General features: G+C 38.5%; 1 protein-coding gene across 1 annotated transcript; it reads left to right on the top strand.

The window, feature by feature from the left end:
* The first annotated feature begins 1,206 nt into the window (after positions 1 to 1,206).
* LOC139129035 (MAM and LDL-receptor class A domain-containing protein 1-like) lies at positions 1,207 to 17,445 on the top strand. Its single transcript, XM_070694707.1, has 19 exons — positions 1,207 to 1,281; positions 2,272 to 2,356; positions 2,652 to 2,690; positions 3,217 to 3,393; positions 5,541 to 5,714; positions 5,910 to 6,163; positions 6,638 to 6,691; positions 7,721 to 7,805; positions 8,156 to 8,278; positions 9,526 to 9,623; positions 11,096 to 11,266; positions 12,243 to 12,495; positions 12,668 to 12,808; positions 13,614 to 13,976; positions 14,917 to 15,045; positions 15,362 to 15,517; positions 15,951 to 16,108; positions 16,357 to 16,564; positions 17,423 to 17,445. Exons 1-19 carry the CDS (start codon positions 1,207 to 1,209, stop codon positions 17,443 to 17,445), a joined length of 2,766 nt encoding a protein of 921 aa, XP_070550808.1.
* The last annotated feature ends 1,284 nt before the right edge of the window (positions 17,446 to 18,729 follow it).

Raw genomic sequence — 18,729 nt, 5'->3', positions numbered from 1 at the left:
GCTTCTTGCTGCAGCGGGCATTGCTCTGCGAGCTGTAGATTTCTGTAGTTTGCGTGATTGTCAATTGTACTCCTGTTGGACCTCTTGAAATGAATGCACTCGTCCTTGCTAGCGATGACGTAGACCAGAGCCCGGTCATTGATAGTCTGTTGGTATATACACGCGTAGGGTAAGTGTTTAGCTCCATGGCTCGAGCGAGTCCCATTCAACTGATTCGAGAAAATCATGACCAAATATGATCTCAATCCAGCGTGTAATTACTGTTCAATATTCAGCAGATATTTAACTTAGATTAATTTACCTTTTATTGCGTGTTAGATTTGGTAAGTTGGTATGCTTGTGACAAATCAGCCGCCATATCAGCGGCAATATCGCAAACATAATAATCAACCCGTAACCTCATGTGGCATTCTCGGATATGTTGTCAACAAGGGGGGGGGGGCTCAGCAGCATGCGCAGCGCGACGACCACTGCGCTTTAAGCAATTTACAGTTTTTCTGAATCCTTCGGACAACAATTAATGCAAATCGGAAATTCGATTTGTTGATTTTAAATTAATGCACATCACCATGTACACGCGCTGTACCAAAACAGTTATTACAATGATTCTATATCCTTAAAGGTATGGAAACAAAGAAATGTCAGATGTGATTTGAGCGCAAAGAGTTAAGATTTCTAATAAGGATGAATTTTAATTTTGCTGGAATGTTTACTCAGTCTCTGTTAGAGGCATTGTAATAGTTTGCAATAGATGAATAAATTTTGACTGTTTAACTCATGCACGTTTTGAATGTTCCTTTACACAAGAATTTGCTAGAATATATGACGACATATATATATATATATATATATATATATATATAATATACATACATATATATATATATATATATATATATATATATATATATATATATATATATATATATATATATATATATATATATATATATATATATATATATGAAAATCGTGTGTGCAGGATTTTAAATACTTCTTGCTTCTATGCTTTCGACACAGGCGTTTATTTATACTTAGAGGGCTCTAATGCCTATACCGGCGCTACAGCGAAGCTGTACAGTCAAACTTTCCCGGCAAATTCCACTTCCGGATGCATTGAGTTCTGGTACAACATGAACGGAGGAGAATCGGCACCCTTAGAGTAGATATTATCACGGGTGATGACCCTACAACGCCAGACACAATATGGACCCTGAGTGGGAACCAGGGCACAGAGTGGGATACGGCAGAGTTTCGTTCTCGCAAACCACCGAATACCAGGTGAGACACTGCACTATCGCGAGAATCTCCGAGTCAGCATTGGAATACTATTCACAGCTGCTTAGAGAACACAAAAACGTGATTTCTACACGTGATTGGTTTCGGTATATACGTCTTTTCTAAAATGTATATGGTTATGGATATTTACACACAACTTTAATATCGTCGGGTCCTGTCGCAGAAAGAACCTTCTGATTGACCAAACGTGTTTAATTTTTTAACATTACGAAATCAAAGTGCAAATCAGGATTTCGTTTTATTCACATTTTTCACGAACCAGCAAAATCTCTTGCTTGTTACGTTGTTAATGATGGCTTGGAGTGTAGATATTACAAACTCTCCCCGGTTCGGCACCATTGTGGAGGCGGTACATAAGCAGGCAATGTTGACAGAACAATGTCATGGCATTCACACTTGCTGCGAGAAGAAAACCAAAAAACTGACACCAGACTACATTTTGGTAGTCGAATGTACTCATAACAAAAGTTTCATTCGAAGTCCCCCGGACGCGAAAGGTAGAGAGAAATTAAAGGGCACTGTTACCCAGAGCACTAACGATGCGGAAGTATTATGCATATTTCAAAAAAAAACAACAACAAAACTCAGTATCGGCATATTTTAAAATTAACAACCCATTTGTCAATTTTCACACTAACAGCCAAAAGACAATTTAGACACAAAACACATTAAAGCGCATTCAAGACCAGGTGGGTGATGTGTGAAGCCACTTTCCCTTATTACAAATAGAATTTCGAAATTGGCTAAAATAAAAACACCTATTCCGAAAAACAATGTATTTATCCTGCATGGCCCAAATTACGTGATTACTGTAATCAGAAAAAGATTGGTTGGCATTTATGTCTCCCCAAGTTTATTTGAAATCTTATCAAAACTGTCCTTGGTGCTGATATTATACTTCAAGAGGGCGTCTCGAGCCTAATGTTCATTTTTTTGGTAGCAATAAATATTAGTTTATTTCTCGACAATTAGCTGATATTCGTTGCCATCAGAGGAAGTGGGTCAACCAGTGACATAGCCATCGATGACGTGGTCATCAGTGATGGATACTGCACAGGTAGGCTGAATTCTATTTACTTCAACTCGAAAGACAGAAAGAAATATCCGTCCAAAGTAGATGGTCTCAGACTTAGGAAATAATATCGAAGATAGAGATTTGACAACAATGCAAGAGGCAGGGGCAGGGAGAGATAACTGGAAACAGAACAATTGACAGGGACTAAAAGACAGCCAGCCAAGTCAGACAGATTGGGAAGGCAGACAAGACAGACAGACAGACAGGCAGGCAGGTAGAGAGATAGAATCTGCTGTCCGTCACAGTAAGTGCATCATTTTGCCATTCTTTCATTCAGGAGTTCCAGGTACAACCACAGTAGATCCAACAACCGTTGGTAAGTCGCATCTCCTTACCTTACAAGATATTTGTATTCATCATGAACATCGATAGACGGTTAATGCCGTTTTTACTCGGCAAGATAATGGATGACGAAAGAGTATCGCATAAAAATAAATGTGCGAATATTTAAGGTTATCAAACTCGCTGTGATCGTATTGTTCTTTTGCGCAATCTGACCCGGATTCTGGTAGAGACAATGTTAAGGGGTCATCATCAAGAATCAAAACCACACATTTTGAGTCGTGTCTGGACGCGCAACATCTTAGGCTACACCCTGAAAAATCAATGGCATTTATATGTCAATTTGTGACCTCTGATTTTAGTTTTCCCCCGTCTTCCCAAGCCAAAGCACCGAGTAGGCAATCTGTGTGGTTATGGCAAAATCACTTGTACAGACGGACGCCGCATTAATGGGAATCAGAAATGTGATTTTGTCGTAAGTCTTTATATTAGTGTTTTGGAAAAGTTACTTGTCATCGGCAACGAAACCTTATATTCGTTTTTATCACTTATCTCCACAGATATGCCATCGACCGCACCACCGACGACACCGCCACCATCTTCGCCCCCTCCAACACCCCAACCATCGTGCAGTCCAAATGAATTCTACTGCAATGCTGATAGTAGGTGTATATCTACTGACAAGGTTTGTGACTTCCGTAGCGATTGTGCCGATGGCGAGGATGAAGTTGGATGTGGTGAGTGTTTTTGACTAAACTTACTTGTTTTGAATGTCCCAGAGCTCACCTACGGACAGGTATCCTTTGGAAATTTCACGTCTGATTTTCACCATCATAACACACTCCAAACACCCCCACTTTGAACTTTGAAGTTATCTTAACTAGTTGACACTCCTCAAAAACACCAAAAACTTAACTTAGATTTTTTTTGGTCATTTAATACACCCCAAAGTCCCCTGTCATTGGACTTTGACATTTCCAGAGTCTTATCTTATTGTAAAAGCTTCCTGTTCATCAATTTTCGTTTCTTGTGTTCCCATGGCAAATGCAAAAAAAATTATTATCATGTGCCATGAAGTGTCATAGACTTTGTATTTTTTAACAAAAATAATAGGTTTTCTGATATAAAGGACTTTGCCATTTTAAAATCAAGTACATTTCAGGTCACGGTCCCTCTATGGTTTTGAGAGGGTGCACAACTTGAGATACGCGTGATTGCCTCACAGCTGGGTCCGTTTATGTATATGCTAATTTATTGAGGTACGTCAAAACGTACAATGAACGTTGGTAGCAACTGCGCTGCCAATGGGCACTAAACTTGAAACGCGGAAGTAAAATCTACGCTGAGATCGCACATTTCGCCTAAGTTTACATGTATTATCGTTTCCAAAACTAATACCGATTAAAATTACTGAAACTAAAGTTGCGCAAAATATGAAATTTCACTGCGAGAGCAGTCGGAGACACTGCGCAATTAGCATGCAAATAAGCCTTAGCGGGAACACTGGTCATGGGCAAAAAGAATATCCAATCAATAAACTCAGCTACAAAATCTCTGTATTCCCTACCTTTGCTAAATAATACAACAACAACAACAACAACAACAACAATAATAATAATAATAATAATAATAATAATAATAATAATTAATGTCAGTAAATATCAGTGTTATTTCAGTACAATAGTATTCTTTACTTATCCATCATCAAATGACAGTATTGATTGACAGAAATAAGTTTACAGCTAACATTAATGAAATATGTGCAACCGCTGAATATACCAATAATGTTATCTGTTGTCCTATTGTTTGCATGTTTGAAAAAAACGAACATATTCTTCTGTTGCACACTCCATAACTTATGTTGGTAGTGAACTTGCAACATTATTCAATTCATAAAATCTATTTCAGATGCATAATAAACGACTGAAATCGCCAAAAAAGGCAATATAATGACAATATATATTTTTTTCATATTTCATTGAGTATTCGTAGTATGTACAAGATCTAGTCTAACGTGTACAAATACTACAATCCATCTCCAGAGAAAGGTCATCTCCCCGGGACAAGCTGTGACTACGAGCAGCATTCTTTTCATGTCGAAAGATTGTGGACGCATATCGACACTGAATTTCTTCGATTTATTGACACAAAAAGCATCAAAATTTGAAAAAAAGTTCAAGTACTCTGCCTTTTCTCGCGGCGTTCGCTTGCCATCCAGAGTACTTGATAACAGGAACACAATGTCACAGGTCGAATGTTATCATGTTTGTACCATTGACCCCAACACGATGTCACATGCCATAAAGCGATGCATTAGACTAGCTCATTTGAAGATGCAATATTTTTTTTATAATGAAAAGAAAGACAGGTGAATGGAAGCTTACGTTTTTACGTCGATTTTGGAGGGAATTGCTGATTATTTTGCTCACGCCTCTGAGAAAGCTTTTCGATTATTCGACTTGTTACTATACTTTTCATGATCTGCTGCTTGTGTCGACTTATTTAAGCTTATGGAGTAAAACGGTTTTAACCGGCATGTTTCTATGAAATCGAACGTTTATCTTTTTAAAGTTAGGGACTTTTTTGAATTTTAACTGTCGGTATATTTGAGGTAATTTTGGCTCTGATCGAAATCTTAGTTCGGTGACCCTTGCAGTTTCGAGGCTAGCAATATCTTATTGCAAGGTGAGTGAAAAGATTCCTTGAAAAGATTGTATGGTGAAAGAATTCCTGTCTGAAAATGAGTCGTTCTTCCGAGTTCAAGTACAGTATTTCAAGTGTCTCTGCTAGAGACGAACCGTTTTGCTGTTGGGATTCAGGATTCCATTTATGGGTTTCATTCCCGACAACATCATCTCATTCCTTCACTCGTTCGTTCCAACAGCCAAGAGTTGTGACTTCGAAAGCGGCATGTGTGGTTGGCTAGGTGTGTCGGACGAATCTAGGAAACGACGTGCCGAACCAGCTCCACAGTTTATATGGGAAAGGAAACAGGGAAAGACCAAACTGCCATCCGAACACAGACCAGCAACCGATCACACTGAAGGGAATGGGGAAGGTATTACACTGTCTTCATATTCTGGGAGTTGAGGAAAGTAATACGTTGTGTAAATCATTTTGTGAGTATTAGACGATATATATATATATATATATATATATATATATATATATATATATATATAAAGTATCTATGCATATCAAGATTAAACTCTCAGACGTGTTCCCATGTCTTGTTTTGATCGTTTATACGCAGGTTATTACGCATTCGCGGACAACTCGCCCGGGCTAAACCTGGACACGGCAGAACTCTACAGTCCCACGATTGGTAGCACGGGACCGAATTGTCATTTGCAGTTTTACTACAACATGGGTAGCATGAATCACTATGGTTCGATGCAAGTGAGGAAGAGGTTCGCTAACTCATCGGAGATTTCCTTTTCCCATACCGGTCCGCTGAACAAATGGCAGAGGGCAAGTGTTTACGTAGGAATCGGACAGTCCTACCAGGTAAGATAAACCAACTCGATTTTCATGCAACCATGGTACAAGTAGGTCGATGTATCAGTAACTGGCACTTTACATTTCGAATATCGATGTTTCCTGATTTTTTAACGTTAAGGGAATTATTCACTGCCGTTGGACAACATTCCAGCAACAGTAAACGTTGTGAACAACGTATACAGCATGAGCCAAACAAGGATCACAATACTAAACGGCCTTTTTAAAGGCCAACACATATTCAAAAGGGAGAGTTACCATATCAATACTGTGCCATGCCTCGACACTAAAAATGTACACTAAAATTACACATAAAATTACAAAATAAATAGAAGGGTCAACATCATAAGAGGGCACAGAAATAGAGAACAAAATAAACATATTACGCCAACGAAAATGTCGCATTACAAGAGCACAAACCAAAATGAAAATCAATACACATAGCAGCCTCAATTCATCTGAATTTCACCTTCCAAAACACAGGATAAAATACATTCTATGTCTAAGGCATGTGATCAAGAACACTATCAGAAAACGGTGAGATACCAATCAAACCGTTAGATAAAGGAGATGAATGAAATTCTACACTAATAAGGAAGCATCAAAAATAACTCGTCAACCACCTACTTCATACAGAGATTACAACAGACAACTTATAACCACAGAAATAATTCCTGCATTTTGACAGAATAGCACAACCTTAAACATGTTGACGATCACATATATCTTTCTCTCAATCTAGTAAACACGATACGAACACGACCTTGAACACAGTAGAACAAAATGAGATATCCTAGCTTCCAGAAAGAACAAACTTCCAGTGGGACAACATAGGAATACATACAATCTGCAAATATACCACACAATTTATCCACTGAAGTTGAACTTGAGGCAATTGATGAAGAAAGTCTGGCAAACTTCCAAATATAGCGTCAAAGAATCGTAGTGTCTTACACAGTCTCTCCACTCTGGAGTACAGACTGCACTGACACGCAGATTACAGCCGCTGTGTCTCTCCGTGCCTAATCGGCTCTATACACAAGACAGTGAAACAAAAAATTGCACACTACTATACATTAAACGCAAAACCACCAATATATGAACAATGTTGGAGTTGCTTTCCCTTTACTAACTAATAAATGTCCAAACTAAATGGAGTAAACATAAAGAGTACCTCGAACACACTTTGCCTGTTAATCAATCACCTTCAAGTTTGTCCTTGTGATGTAACCAGGGTTATGATAGTATTGTAGGTCATTTGGTAGCGTTTCGGCAGGACTGGTATTCCTCTGTGGAATGGGTGTAAGGAAGACTTCAGGCAGCGAGTACAATAACATAAAGATGCTACTGTATTGTAAGCTTACTATACACTGAGCTACGGTACATAGGGTGATGATTAACAAGACGTGAGCTGGAGACTTATAGTAAACACGAGGGCGTCCACAGATATACTTGCCCTAATTAATAGTAATGACAGCTCATGAATGCCAATGATATGGCATTATGTGTCACAGTACCCCTTTGCAAAAAAGTCTAAATGTGTTCTTTCTACTTCTCAATTTACAGATAGTTTTTGTGGCTCTCCGTGGAAATTACCATTATGGAGTTGAAAGTATAGACGATGTCAAGTTCATTGACTGTGAACCACCAGGTATTCATTGCTCTAAAGTGATAGACTGCTACATTTTCGAGCAGGAAAACAGCAAGCCGTGAATTTAAAGCGAGAAAACACTTACATGACGGTTGTCCAGATGTCGAAGCTTCACTGTTATTTTTCTGACTTCGAACAGACATGTCTGTAGTATTTCCAAAGTCGTTGCCGAAAGGAGCGTGTCTTTGCGTCACCTATATGTGTTTCCTGTTATTTAACAAATTCACAGCTTGCGCCCGTGGATGATATTTATGTAACTTTGTTCTCCACAAAATCACTGTGCCCATATTTACGTAACTTAAGATACTGTAATTTTTTAAGCCATGAAACGTCTTTTTCCTACCTTCCAGTCATGACCGTTAATCCGTGCCTTTCCTCAGAGTACACATGCGGAAACAATATCTGCATTGATAAGAGCAAAGTGTGCAACTTTGTAGATGACTGTTTGGACAACACAGACGAAGACCATTGTGGTAAGAGCGCCCCCTGGCTACTGAAAGCAGAGAGTCCCTTTACACTGCTATTGATATTACTAAGCTCCGTCCTGCATGAGAAGCATGTTACGAATATAAAGTTTTCCCACGCAAGAAAATTGTCAAAAATATCCTTCTGCAACACGTGGCAATAAATGACTTAGGTTATTTCGTATTTTACAATAATATTGTTTGATATTCAATTGAACTGTGGACATCTTCTCTCGCAGTACATTTCACTCCATCTATACTAATCAATTGAACGCATTACTGGAACACGGCAGACTTGCAGCATCAATCTTTGCATTGTGGGTAAATTTTGATCTGACTATAAGCATTTCGCGTAAATGAAGATACACTAAAACCAGATTTCTGAAAGTGTAAGTAGAAAAAAAAATAATATTACGCACTCCCCTTTCAGCAGACGATTGAGGAACTTTTGTACAAGATAGATAACACCAACAATAAAACTACTATTAGGTGTAGCCTGTGTTAAAACAGTCCTCGAATATTGTCACCTGAGCGCACAAAGGGTCAATTTCAAGAGTTCAGATGAGAAAACACAATATTTGTCATCAGAGTGTCCATTTCATTTGCTAACATCTCTGCGCAGATTCCTGACCGGTAGATGTGATTTTGAAATCAGTACGTGCGACTGGAAACAAGAAGGCGGTGACAACTTTGACTGGGTTTAAGAACAGGCTCAGCAGGCACCGGGCCCAGTACGGATCACACAACAAGGTCCGACAAAGGTGACAACATATTTAAAATTAGAATATGCCATGCAATCGCTATTAAATGGTGTTATGTATCATTTTGGTTGTTTGTGTAGCTTTTAATACCCCTCACTTGTCGAAAGTAAAAAAAATACACTTACTGGATGTCACACAGTTATATGGGACAGAGCGGGAGAGTAACACAAAACGATGCAGTACAAATGTACATGTATGCTAACTTGTTTGACTACATCCATAAAACCTTTCAAACTTCAACCGCCTTTGGAGTGGTGCTAATTTTATCATATACGAAAAGCCATGAAGAAAATCAACAAATTAGAATCGATTGAAATAGTTTGATTATAACGTTAAACCGTTACCAGTTTTCAGACTTCTGAGATGATTACTTTCCAGTTTGATATGATGTAATGAGAAAGCCAGTTTTAAAATATGTTAGTCAATAGGTGTCCAGGTACCATTTCGTCATTATTCTGTCTCGTAATATGCCTTTTGTCTCCTTGTTGCGGATAGGAAGCTACCTGTACATCGAAACGAGCTACCCACAGTACCCATACTACATCGCGAGAATCGCTAGCCCAACCATCCTGGCGACAAGTTCCAATTGCACGGTGAGTAACCAATCACTGATTCAGGCCAAAACTCGTAGTTTTAGTTGTTATATTGTATAAAATTTATAAAAAATTGCATGTCTAAAATCAATGCATGGAATTTACAATGTCTAACAAAAATGCGCACATTGGCAAGCCGACATTTTGCGGGTAAAGATAGTATGAGCCTTGAATTGAACGATTTGAACTTTTGCTCGGTTTTTTTTTTTCAATTGAAGCTCAACCATTCTTATAACAGATCAAGAATTAAAATTAGGGGTCACCATGCAAAGTTTAATACCAGAGAAGCAAATAACCTAACATGGAACCATATTTTTATTCAAAATGGCCACCTTCTCTATGTTACATCAATTGATTTAATGGGTTTTAGAATTTTTGAAAAAAATGAAATGATATTTTTTTCTACAAAAGCTTTGAAATGAGGCCTCAAGTTTCTTCGATCAGAGAAGAATTGCAAAAATTTGAGAGTCCGAAAATCTATATTCCCAAGGTGCTTTTCACATTAACGAGTCACGTTCCTTTGTCTACTGCACACTTTTAATTTATACCGTCACAGTTAACGATGCCAAGTCCAATTGCCTTGTCATAATATACAAAGTAAAAAAAAAATGTCCAAGTCCAATTTAAAGCCAAAGTAACTTCGTTACTTTTTCGTAAATGTCCATCTGGCATGGCTCTTTTAGGATTCCAGGCTCTCGCAAAATTAAGCCCTCACTTTATTTTGTTTGACATGACTCACTAAGATGACCCTGTAGAAACGTCCGTTCGGTTAAATTATTAAAATATGCCTGTTGATGTCTGCAGTCTCAATTCTGAAATAGGGGTTTTCGGTCATTTGCCCCTCAAGGTTTCAATATTTTGAGTCGACGCAGAAAGCATTAACTTACTTTGGTCAAATAACTTCTAGCACGTGTTGTCGTGTTCTCCTGTGTGGGAGCAATGAACGTGTCGGCATTTTGGCATATGCTTTAAACAGTGGTTAAATCGCGTTCACCTGGCCAGCCACTACCAGTATAGTTTACGCCGACCAATACTAACATAAACAAGGGTGTGCAAAGTACAAGCAGAGAAAGCGCCAATAAACAGGAAAAACTAGATTATGATTTACCAATTGCTCAAATACTCAGTGAAGCGACTAGTGAACTAGACTAGCAGGCGATAGTCCTTCAGTGTAACAAAACTCAAAACACGATTGGAACTAGTTTGGGATAATTGGATAGTGACAGACGTAATGTCGATTTAATGTAATAATGTAATAATGTAATCAGTACACATATTTCTAGGAGTAATATATTGCAACATTCAGCTATAGGGCACCAAATGCTTTTGAGAAATTTGAAAAATATAAAGATCCCAAATTAGTTCCAATCGTGTTTAATAAACAAGTTTAGCTTTACGTATCTTATCTGTGAGTGAAATTTGATTGTTTTTTCACCTCTTTTTTTCACATATCTCATGTCTTCGACCTTCAGCTCACACTGTGGTATCACATGTACGGCACCAGTATTGGATCTTTGGTCATTTATCAACGGACCACCTATCTTGACAGCAATATGTTAGTACTTCGAAACATGACCGGCGACATGGGAAACGTTTGGTTAAACTTAGATGTCCCCATCACACCATATGGCACAAATTTCAAGGTTTGTGTGACAAACGTATAACACACATAGCACTGTCAGTACAAGCACATTCTCTTTCTCCCCCTCTCTCTCTCCTCTCTCTCTCTCTCTCTCTCTCTCTCTCTCTCTCTCTTCCTCTCTCTCTCTCTCTCTCTCTCATTCTTTAAGGAAAATGTTGCTTTAGAGAAACACATTTAAGAAAGTTTCGAAATGTGAAATACAAAAGTGCTGTTATAAGCTTTATAAACTCTAGGGCGAAAAACGAAGATAAAAATGTTCAATTGGCCAGATTATTTCAAACTTTGTTAGGTAGGTAGGTCCGTATTATTTTCCTTTAATTAATCGTTGAATTAGTTTTCTTAGTTTTTGCAGTTCCTTGCTAGACGCTTTTGTACTGTTTTTCTTTCCTCGCATATTGGAACATGTACCAAATATATTTTAACATAAAGCTCTTGTTCATGTATTTTGTTTCCTTACACATGTACCACGTTTCCATATCGCTGAGGATGTAACATTTCTGAAATTAGAAAAAAAAATGACAAGGGGAAACTGTATGTACATTTTTTTCTAAAAAGCACTGTTTCACTACAAGTGTCACGGGGGAGTATGCAAAGTTTCCATATTTGAAACACAGAGATGCTGGAATTTTTCCCACTCCAGGAGCTTTAAACGAGCCCCTTCCCCGCGCTAACACACACACACGCATACATACACGCACGCAGGCACATGAACGGCAGACAATAAACGTGTTGAAAAAAATGAAGTCCGAATATCTGCGATCGAAAGCACCCTTTTTCAGTTTTTCAAGGAAACGGTTAATGAGCACAATGTATTGGATACTAAGAACGAAAACCAAGAAGTACACTGTACAATACAATGGAAAATATTGGTCTTATGTGGTTATTTACTAGACTTTTTTCAAAAAATGTATTGTATTACTTGTTTACATTATATGGATAACAAAAGTCAAAAGTTCAACCATTTTTACATGTATCAGATTGTCATCGAAGGTATGGTTGGCAATGGTTACTATGGCGATATCGCGATAGATGACGTCACCTTCAGTGATGGCTGCATAGAGGGAGGTCAGATACCCGGGGAAGATACAGCTTCACCACCGCCCTTATACGAGATCTGTGGTGACGACCCGAGAAAGCTTAGCTGTACGTCGGGAGGTGGTTGTTTTGAGAGCTGGCAGCGCTGTAACTTCATCAGCGACTGTCAAGACGGGTCTGACGAGAGCAACTGCGGTAAGTCAGTCAATGAATACGTCCCGCTTGCCGATATTACGTGTGCATCGTGATTTCTTGACCGAGATTGTCCAAGGATTCAAGCCAACAAATTTCAAAGCAGGCAAAAATACTGTTAAACCGTTACTGTTGATCGATATCTGTTGACTTTAACAATCCATTCACTTCAAAGGGACAAACTGCGACTTTGAGGAGGACTTCTGTGGCTGGCAGAATGTCATTGGAGGTCAAATTAATTGGACAATTGCGACCGGTCCATCTTGGACAAATGACACTGGACCAAATGTCGACCACACCAAGGGTACGCAGCAAGGTAAGTCACGATCAAGACAATACAACATATGACAAACCAACAAAATCTTGTGATTGGTCTTTTGATTGAATCTTCGACATTTTATTTTGTTCTCTCCCTCTCTCTCTCTCTCTCTCTCTCCCCCTCTCTCTCTGTACTATTTTTGGTGCAACATCAAACATAATACTAACACCACTGCCATAAAATGTGACTTTGCAAATGGTACAACATTGCATTTCCAATTACACCGGAGATGCTGGCAGAGCATGGCTAAGCCCAAATCACCAGTGTTGGTGCATTCTGCGATTACATTCACGTAAAATGTTATCTTCAAAAGAGAAACGTATACAAAAGAAGTATTATCTTGATTTCCTGATATGAATTCCTGTCTCTTTTGCCACGAGGGTGTTTGTGTGGTTGCTCGTGTGTTTGTTTGTTTGTTTAGGGTTTGTGTTTAGTTTTTATGAGGGGCTTATGCAGTTTTGTTGTTGTTTCTCATCCGGTGTACATGTAACTTGGATCATGTAACAGTGAACTGTTTAAACACGGAACAGAACACCTCTGAGGTGTAAGTTCTGTGCATTCCACCAAATGCAATCTATTGTGTTTATAGGTCGCCTCATCAACTTGTCACTCATCACCGTGTCAGTCAGCAGTCTTTAGCAGACAATCTATTCGTCGGTACAGTAATGGTAGCCTGCACTCATAACCCGTCGATAAAATAGCAAAATTATGTCACGAAAGTGACTGCAAACTTCGAAAAATAATTTATTAATAAATTTAAATACGCGCCATTGAAACTTTTTGTATACTTTTTTCTTTACAGGTCATTTTTTGTTCTTCAACTCCGGGACATCCGATACAGAGCAAGGAGACACGGCACAATTGAATAGTCTGATTTACCAAAACAGTGGTGAGAACTGTAAGATAGTGTTCTGGTATCACATGTATTGCAGTCGGAACTCAACTGCACAGGACATGGGAAATCTGAGTCTAAATATCAATTACGGCAACCATACGACAGAACAATTGTTCCACCTGAGCGGTGACCAGGGCAACAGCTGGCAAAAAGCCGAAGTTGATATCGGCAAGCAGGACGAATTTGAATTAATCTTCGAAGCGACCAAAGCTGACAGTATCTATGGAGACATCGGCATCGATGACATTCAGTTTCAAAATTGCTCTGATGGTAAGTTTAATCCGTGTTTTCACCGGCGATTGCACCGTCCTATAGCCTATATGAATTGCAATTTACTTACCCGGCGTTGCCGCTTCAGCTTGGAACCGTGCGGTAATTCATGATCAAGTTGATCATATGCTGATGGAATCCACGCCTTGTGAAGTCACTTTACAGCCGCAGCTTTGTCACTTTCTCTATAAACTGTTTCCAGCATTTCGTTCATTTAAGGTGGCTTTGCACATGTCTCTGTGTATTATAGCTAAAATTTCACTTTTTGCAAAGATACATTTAACTTTCCATAAATTTTTTGACCCTGGATTTAATAAAGATTGGTTTGGTAAACCTTTAGTATGACAAACAGTCGTAAGTTAAGTGAGAAAGAAGTGTAAATTGTGGCAAGTCACCCGATTGATTTCCTTGCTTTTTTTTCTCGCATTTTACAATTCAATTACTTTATTGTCCATTAAGGAAACACGCATCAATGGGAAAAAAATCTCTGGACGACATTTAAACAAATCCACTCTGGCTTGGCCATACTTGATAACATGTTCTTTAGATACCATACAACAATTTTACTTTTCCATAAAGTCTTTCAATTTGGAACGAGAGTCATTTCAATTTTGCATATGATGGTTTCACTCACTCTTTGGAACGCTTTCAAAAATCTCTGCCATTTCAGAATAGGTATAGATTATACAAATTAAAACTGTCTGTTTTTTTTCCTATATATACTCTAGTTTTAAATGAAATATTAAAATCTTAAAGTAGTACCAGGTTTTTGACTTGAATTAATATAATCATTAATACTAAAAGTGCAATCACTTTTTTAGTATTCATCTGCTCAATTTAAGTTTGAGCAATAACCATTTGCTGTATAAGCAACATCACATGGCGTCCGGGCAAATCAGATTCCGGCATTCTAATTCTTGTTGTCTATCTTGATTGGCAGACACATACTACAGACCCTGTGATGATTATATGGAGTTCAAGTGCGTTAGTGACAACAACTGCATCCTGCAGGACACGCTCTGCGATTCCAAAAACGACTGCGTTGACGGCTCCGATGAGAATAACTGCAGTGAGTATATATATATATATATATATATATATATATATATATATATATATATATATATACAGGTCATTGTTTTCGATGTCACGCAAAACATGTCATCTCACGTCAGACGTGGCAAAGCTCAGAATATAGGATCATCACGTTTTTGGTAGCCTTTGTGGCGTTGCGAGGTGTTTTCACCGGGTGACCCATTACTATGACAAGAAAATGGAACCACTGCACAGAAAACATGCAGTGCAAAGTTGGCTGCACATATTGTAGATTTGCAGCAAAGTTTGCCCACTGAATTTGTCTGTTTTTGTCTTTGTTTAAATTAAAGTTGTCAGGCCCGCAGACTGCCACTTTGACGAACCGCTAACTCTCTGCCGATTGGAGCACAGTGACGGCAACATATTCAACTGGACCACTGGGAGATCGACATACAGCGCTGGCAGTGGACCCTATTTTGACCACACCACGGGAAATTCAGGCAACAGTTAGTTAAAAGTCACCTACGACTTCAATCTCTCTTTGAATCACACCACCTCCTGTTACCCAATTGAAATAAAACGCAGCTTATATTTAACATCATTTGACAAACGTAAACATTGAAACTTTCAACGTTGTTTTTTTTAAACATGTCTATGCAGTTTATCAATCCGTTTACTATTCTCTCGACTTCTGTAATTGTCTTCCAGTGTGGTATTTTAATAATCAAATCCTTCGATTATTTAAATAAAAAGTCCAAAAGCAAGTTCACTGTTGTTCTTTTATATTTGCAAATGTACAAAATACTATTTCGCACTGTGTTGAAGGTTTCAGTTATCAAATATGTCCAGTCCAATTTGTCGAATATCGATAAAAATTTGAGATGGCTTTCCAAAGGTATTTCTCTGACCTGTTTTTGATTCACCTGTCTTCAAATCAAGGTCGGTTTGCTTATGTGGATAGCTCAGTGCAGCTTGAAGGCGACATAGCAAGACTTCTGACACCAGGCGACCCTTTGTTTCCCGCCAGTAAAGATGCCTGCAGTCTTAGATTCTGGTATCACATGTACTCTGCAACGGGTGGTATGGGCACGCTACGGGTAAGTTTAAAATCGCTTTCGTACAATCAATCTACGTATACTATCACAGTAGGGCTAAGTAAGATTCCACTTTTTGTAATTTTACCGAATTTGAGCAATGTTAGCACTTTCTATTCTAAACTTCTTGTAAAGCATTGTTGCAATATGAACACCAGCTTCCGAGAAAGTTGGCTCTATGCTCCTCAAGCTGTGACTGTAATGTGAGGATAAATGTTATACCGCCTCTCTTTCAATTCTCATAAATACAGGTATTCACTAGGTCAGAGACCGAAGAAGGTCAGATGATACCCATGTGGAGCATGCACGGTAACCAAGGCAACCAATGGAACTACGCCAAGGTTGTAATAGGAAACCCTGATGACTTTCGGGTTGTTTTTGAAGCCATTGTCGGCGACAAGAACTCGTCAGATATCGCCATCGATGACGTCACCTTTACAAAAGAATGTTTGTATCCAGGTAAGGATGTGCGTGTATATACAGGCCAATTAGAAATGTGGTTTATTTTTATGAAATGTGGGAAATAAAGAGTAATGCTAACAACCATTACCATCATATGACGCGTACGTGCGTCGAGAATGGCCGAAATGTCGAGCGCCCTCGCGACATCCGATTTCTTCGGCACGCCTGTGATGCTACCTTATTTTGTACGATATTACAGAAGAAGTTATACTTACATTGTACTACCATATATGGTAACAAAAATTGTACAGTTGGAACAGGCTACGATCGAGAAAAATGTTTTTTGAACATTTTATGTCTAGTACCGAATACTATAATGATAAAGAAACTGCTTTACCACTCTATTTTGACCAGATCACGACACTTGCTATCGCTCGTGCACATGTGTTGTGAAATTGTCAAAATAACACTGTACACATATCGCTAGATGTGGTTTATTGCTTATATAACTTCGAATTATTATTCAAAACTTGGAAACATTAATTAACCTTTAATTCACCTGCGTGCATATGGACTGTGCTGTTGGTTTACGAGATGGTGGGTCAAGATATCATAGCGGCACTCAAAATGTGGCTATGAAATTGCAACTTTATTTTGATCTATATAGGCATGATACTGAAAATTGGAATGGGTGTATAGCGGGTTTCCATATCCCAATTGCTGATGGATACTAAGTTTCCTTCTGTTCTTGTTCGATAAATGATAAAAGTTTGGGAAGTGTGATCTTTAGGGAAGAAAAAATAATAACAAAAATTTTCGTATAACTACTTCAAATTACTTCTCTCTGATGATTGCAGGATGCATGAAACTTAAGTAACACTTGTCAATAAATTATTTGCGTTTTCTATACTGCAGAAAGTGTACCATTGTTAGCTTAACGCCTTATTGTTTGTTTGATTTTTCTCCGTGCTGTAATTTTACCAGTCACTTCAGTTCATTTTTGATGGTGCATTCAATTCCGACAAGGGTCACCAAGTCGATCTCCTATTAATTGCAGAACACAGGCCTATTTGTGAGGTCAGTCCAGGTCACACCGTGATATCAGATGCAACCGACATCACATTTACCTGTCGTGTCGACGGTAGCTCCCAGGGCGATCTTTTGTGGTTGGAGAACGGAAATGAAATTTCGCGCGTTAACGCTCCAACCAATGAATATTCAACGACACTTCAAAAGGTACACAACGGGGCAGTCTTCAATTGTCAGCACGAAAACAGCAATATTTCGACAAGTCCTTGGCCCCAGACATGCGCAGACGACATAATGATGGATGTGCAGTGTAAGTATTCTTATTGTAGAATATTAATCATTTTCTGAGCTGTTGCGTTTGTTTCTGCGATAAACAGCTACATTTTGCGAGTTTGTTCCGCCGAATTTTTAACGTACTTTTCGTATGCTACTCACAAATAGTGTTGAGCACCGGTAATTTATATAATTTATATCAAACAATTAATGTTTTTGGGGGGTTGGTGACTGCTGAATTTTCAAATCGGGTGTCACTGCTACATACTTTTTTCGCTAAACGTATCCATAAATCTGTGATAAAATTTTCCTGGAAAATGTCACAATCATTTTTAAGGAAGTTGGTCTACTACACGATCCATTATGATAAACACATTCATTTGGGTTAATCAAAAATCATTATTTTCATCCTCATCTCGAGGTTAGTAAGGATCTGATGTGAGATTGATAATATTTGGATGAATGCCAATGTTAAATGTAAAGTTTATCTTTTACAATCATTAAGTCAAGCAGACTTGGTGTTAAGGCGACAGAAACGCTAACAATGACCCTTGCCATCTGATTCACATATTATAGCAATACTGCGTTGACATGATGATTTGTTCCCAGATATCCCGGATGTGAGCATCGATAAAGAATCCTTGATAAGAAAAGAAGGCGAGAAGGTAACGTTCACTTGCACAATTGATTCGAACCCGGAAGTCACATACCACAACTGGACGAAAGATGGCGCTGTCGTGTCCACAGACTTAAACCTCACCATCGCTGACGCTCAACGACAGAATACCGGCACTTACCAGTGCAATGCTGGTAATGTGTTCTATGATGGAACGGCAGGCATGGGATACAATGTCACTGAACTCACTGTTCAATGTATGTATTCATCTAAAGTTCAATATATTGTTAATTGTAATTTAATT

Source organism: Ptychodera flava, unplaced genomic scaffold, assembly GCF_041260155.1.
Source record: "Ptychodera flava strain L36383 unplaced genomic scaffold, AS_Pfla_20210202 Scaffold_86__1_contigs__length_474469_pilon, whole genome shotgun sequence".
NCBI classification, from domain to species: domain Eukaryota; kingdom Metazoa; phylum Hemichordata; class Enteropneusta; family Ptychoderidae; genus Ptychodera; species Ptychodera flava.
The sequence above is the reverse complement of the archived record's forward strand: the minus strand, read 5'-3'. Positions and strand labels throughout refer to the sequence as shown.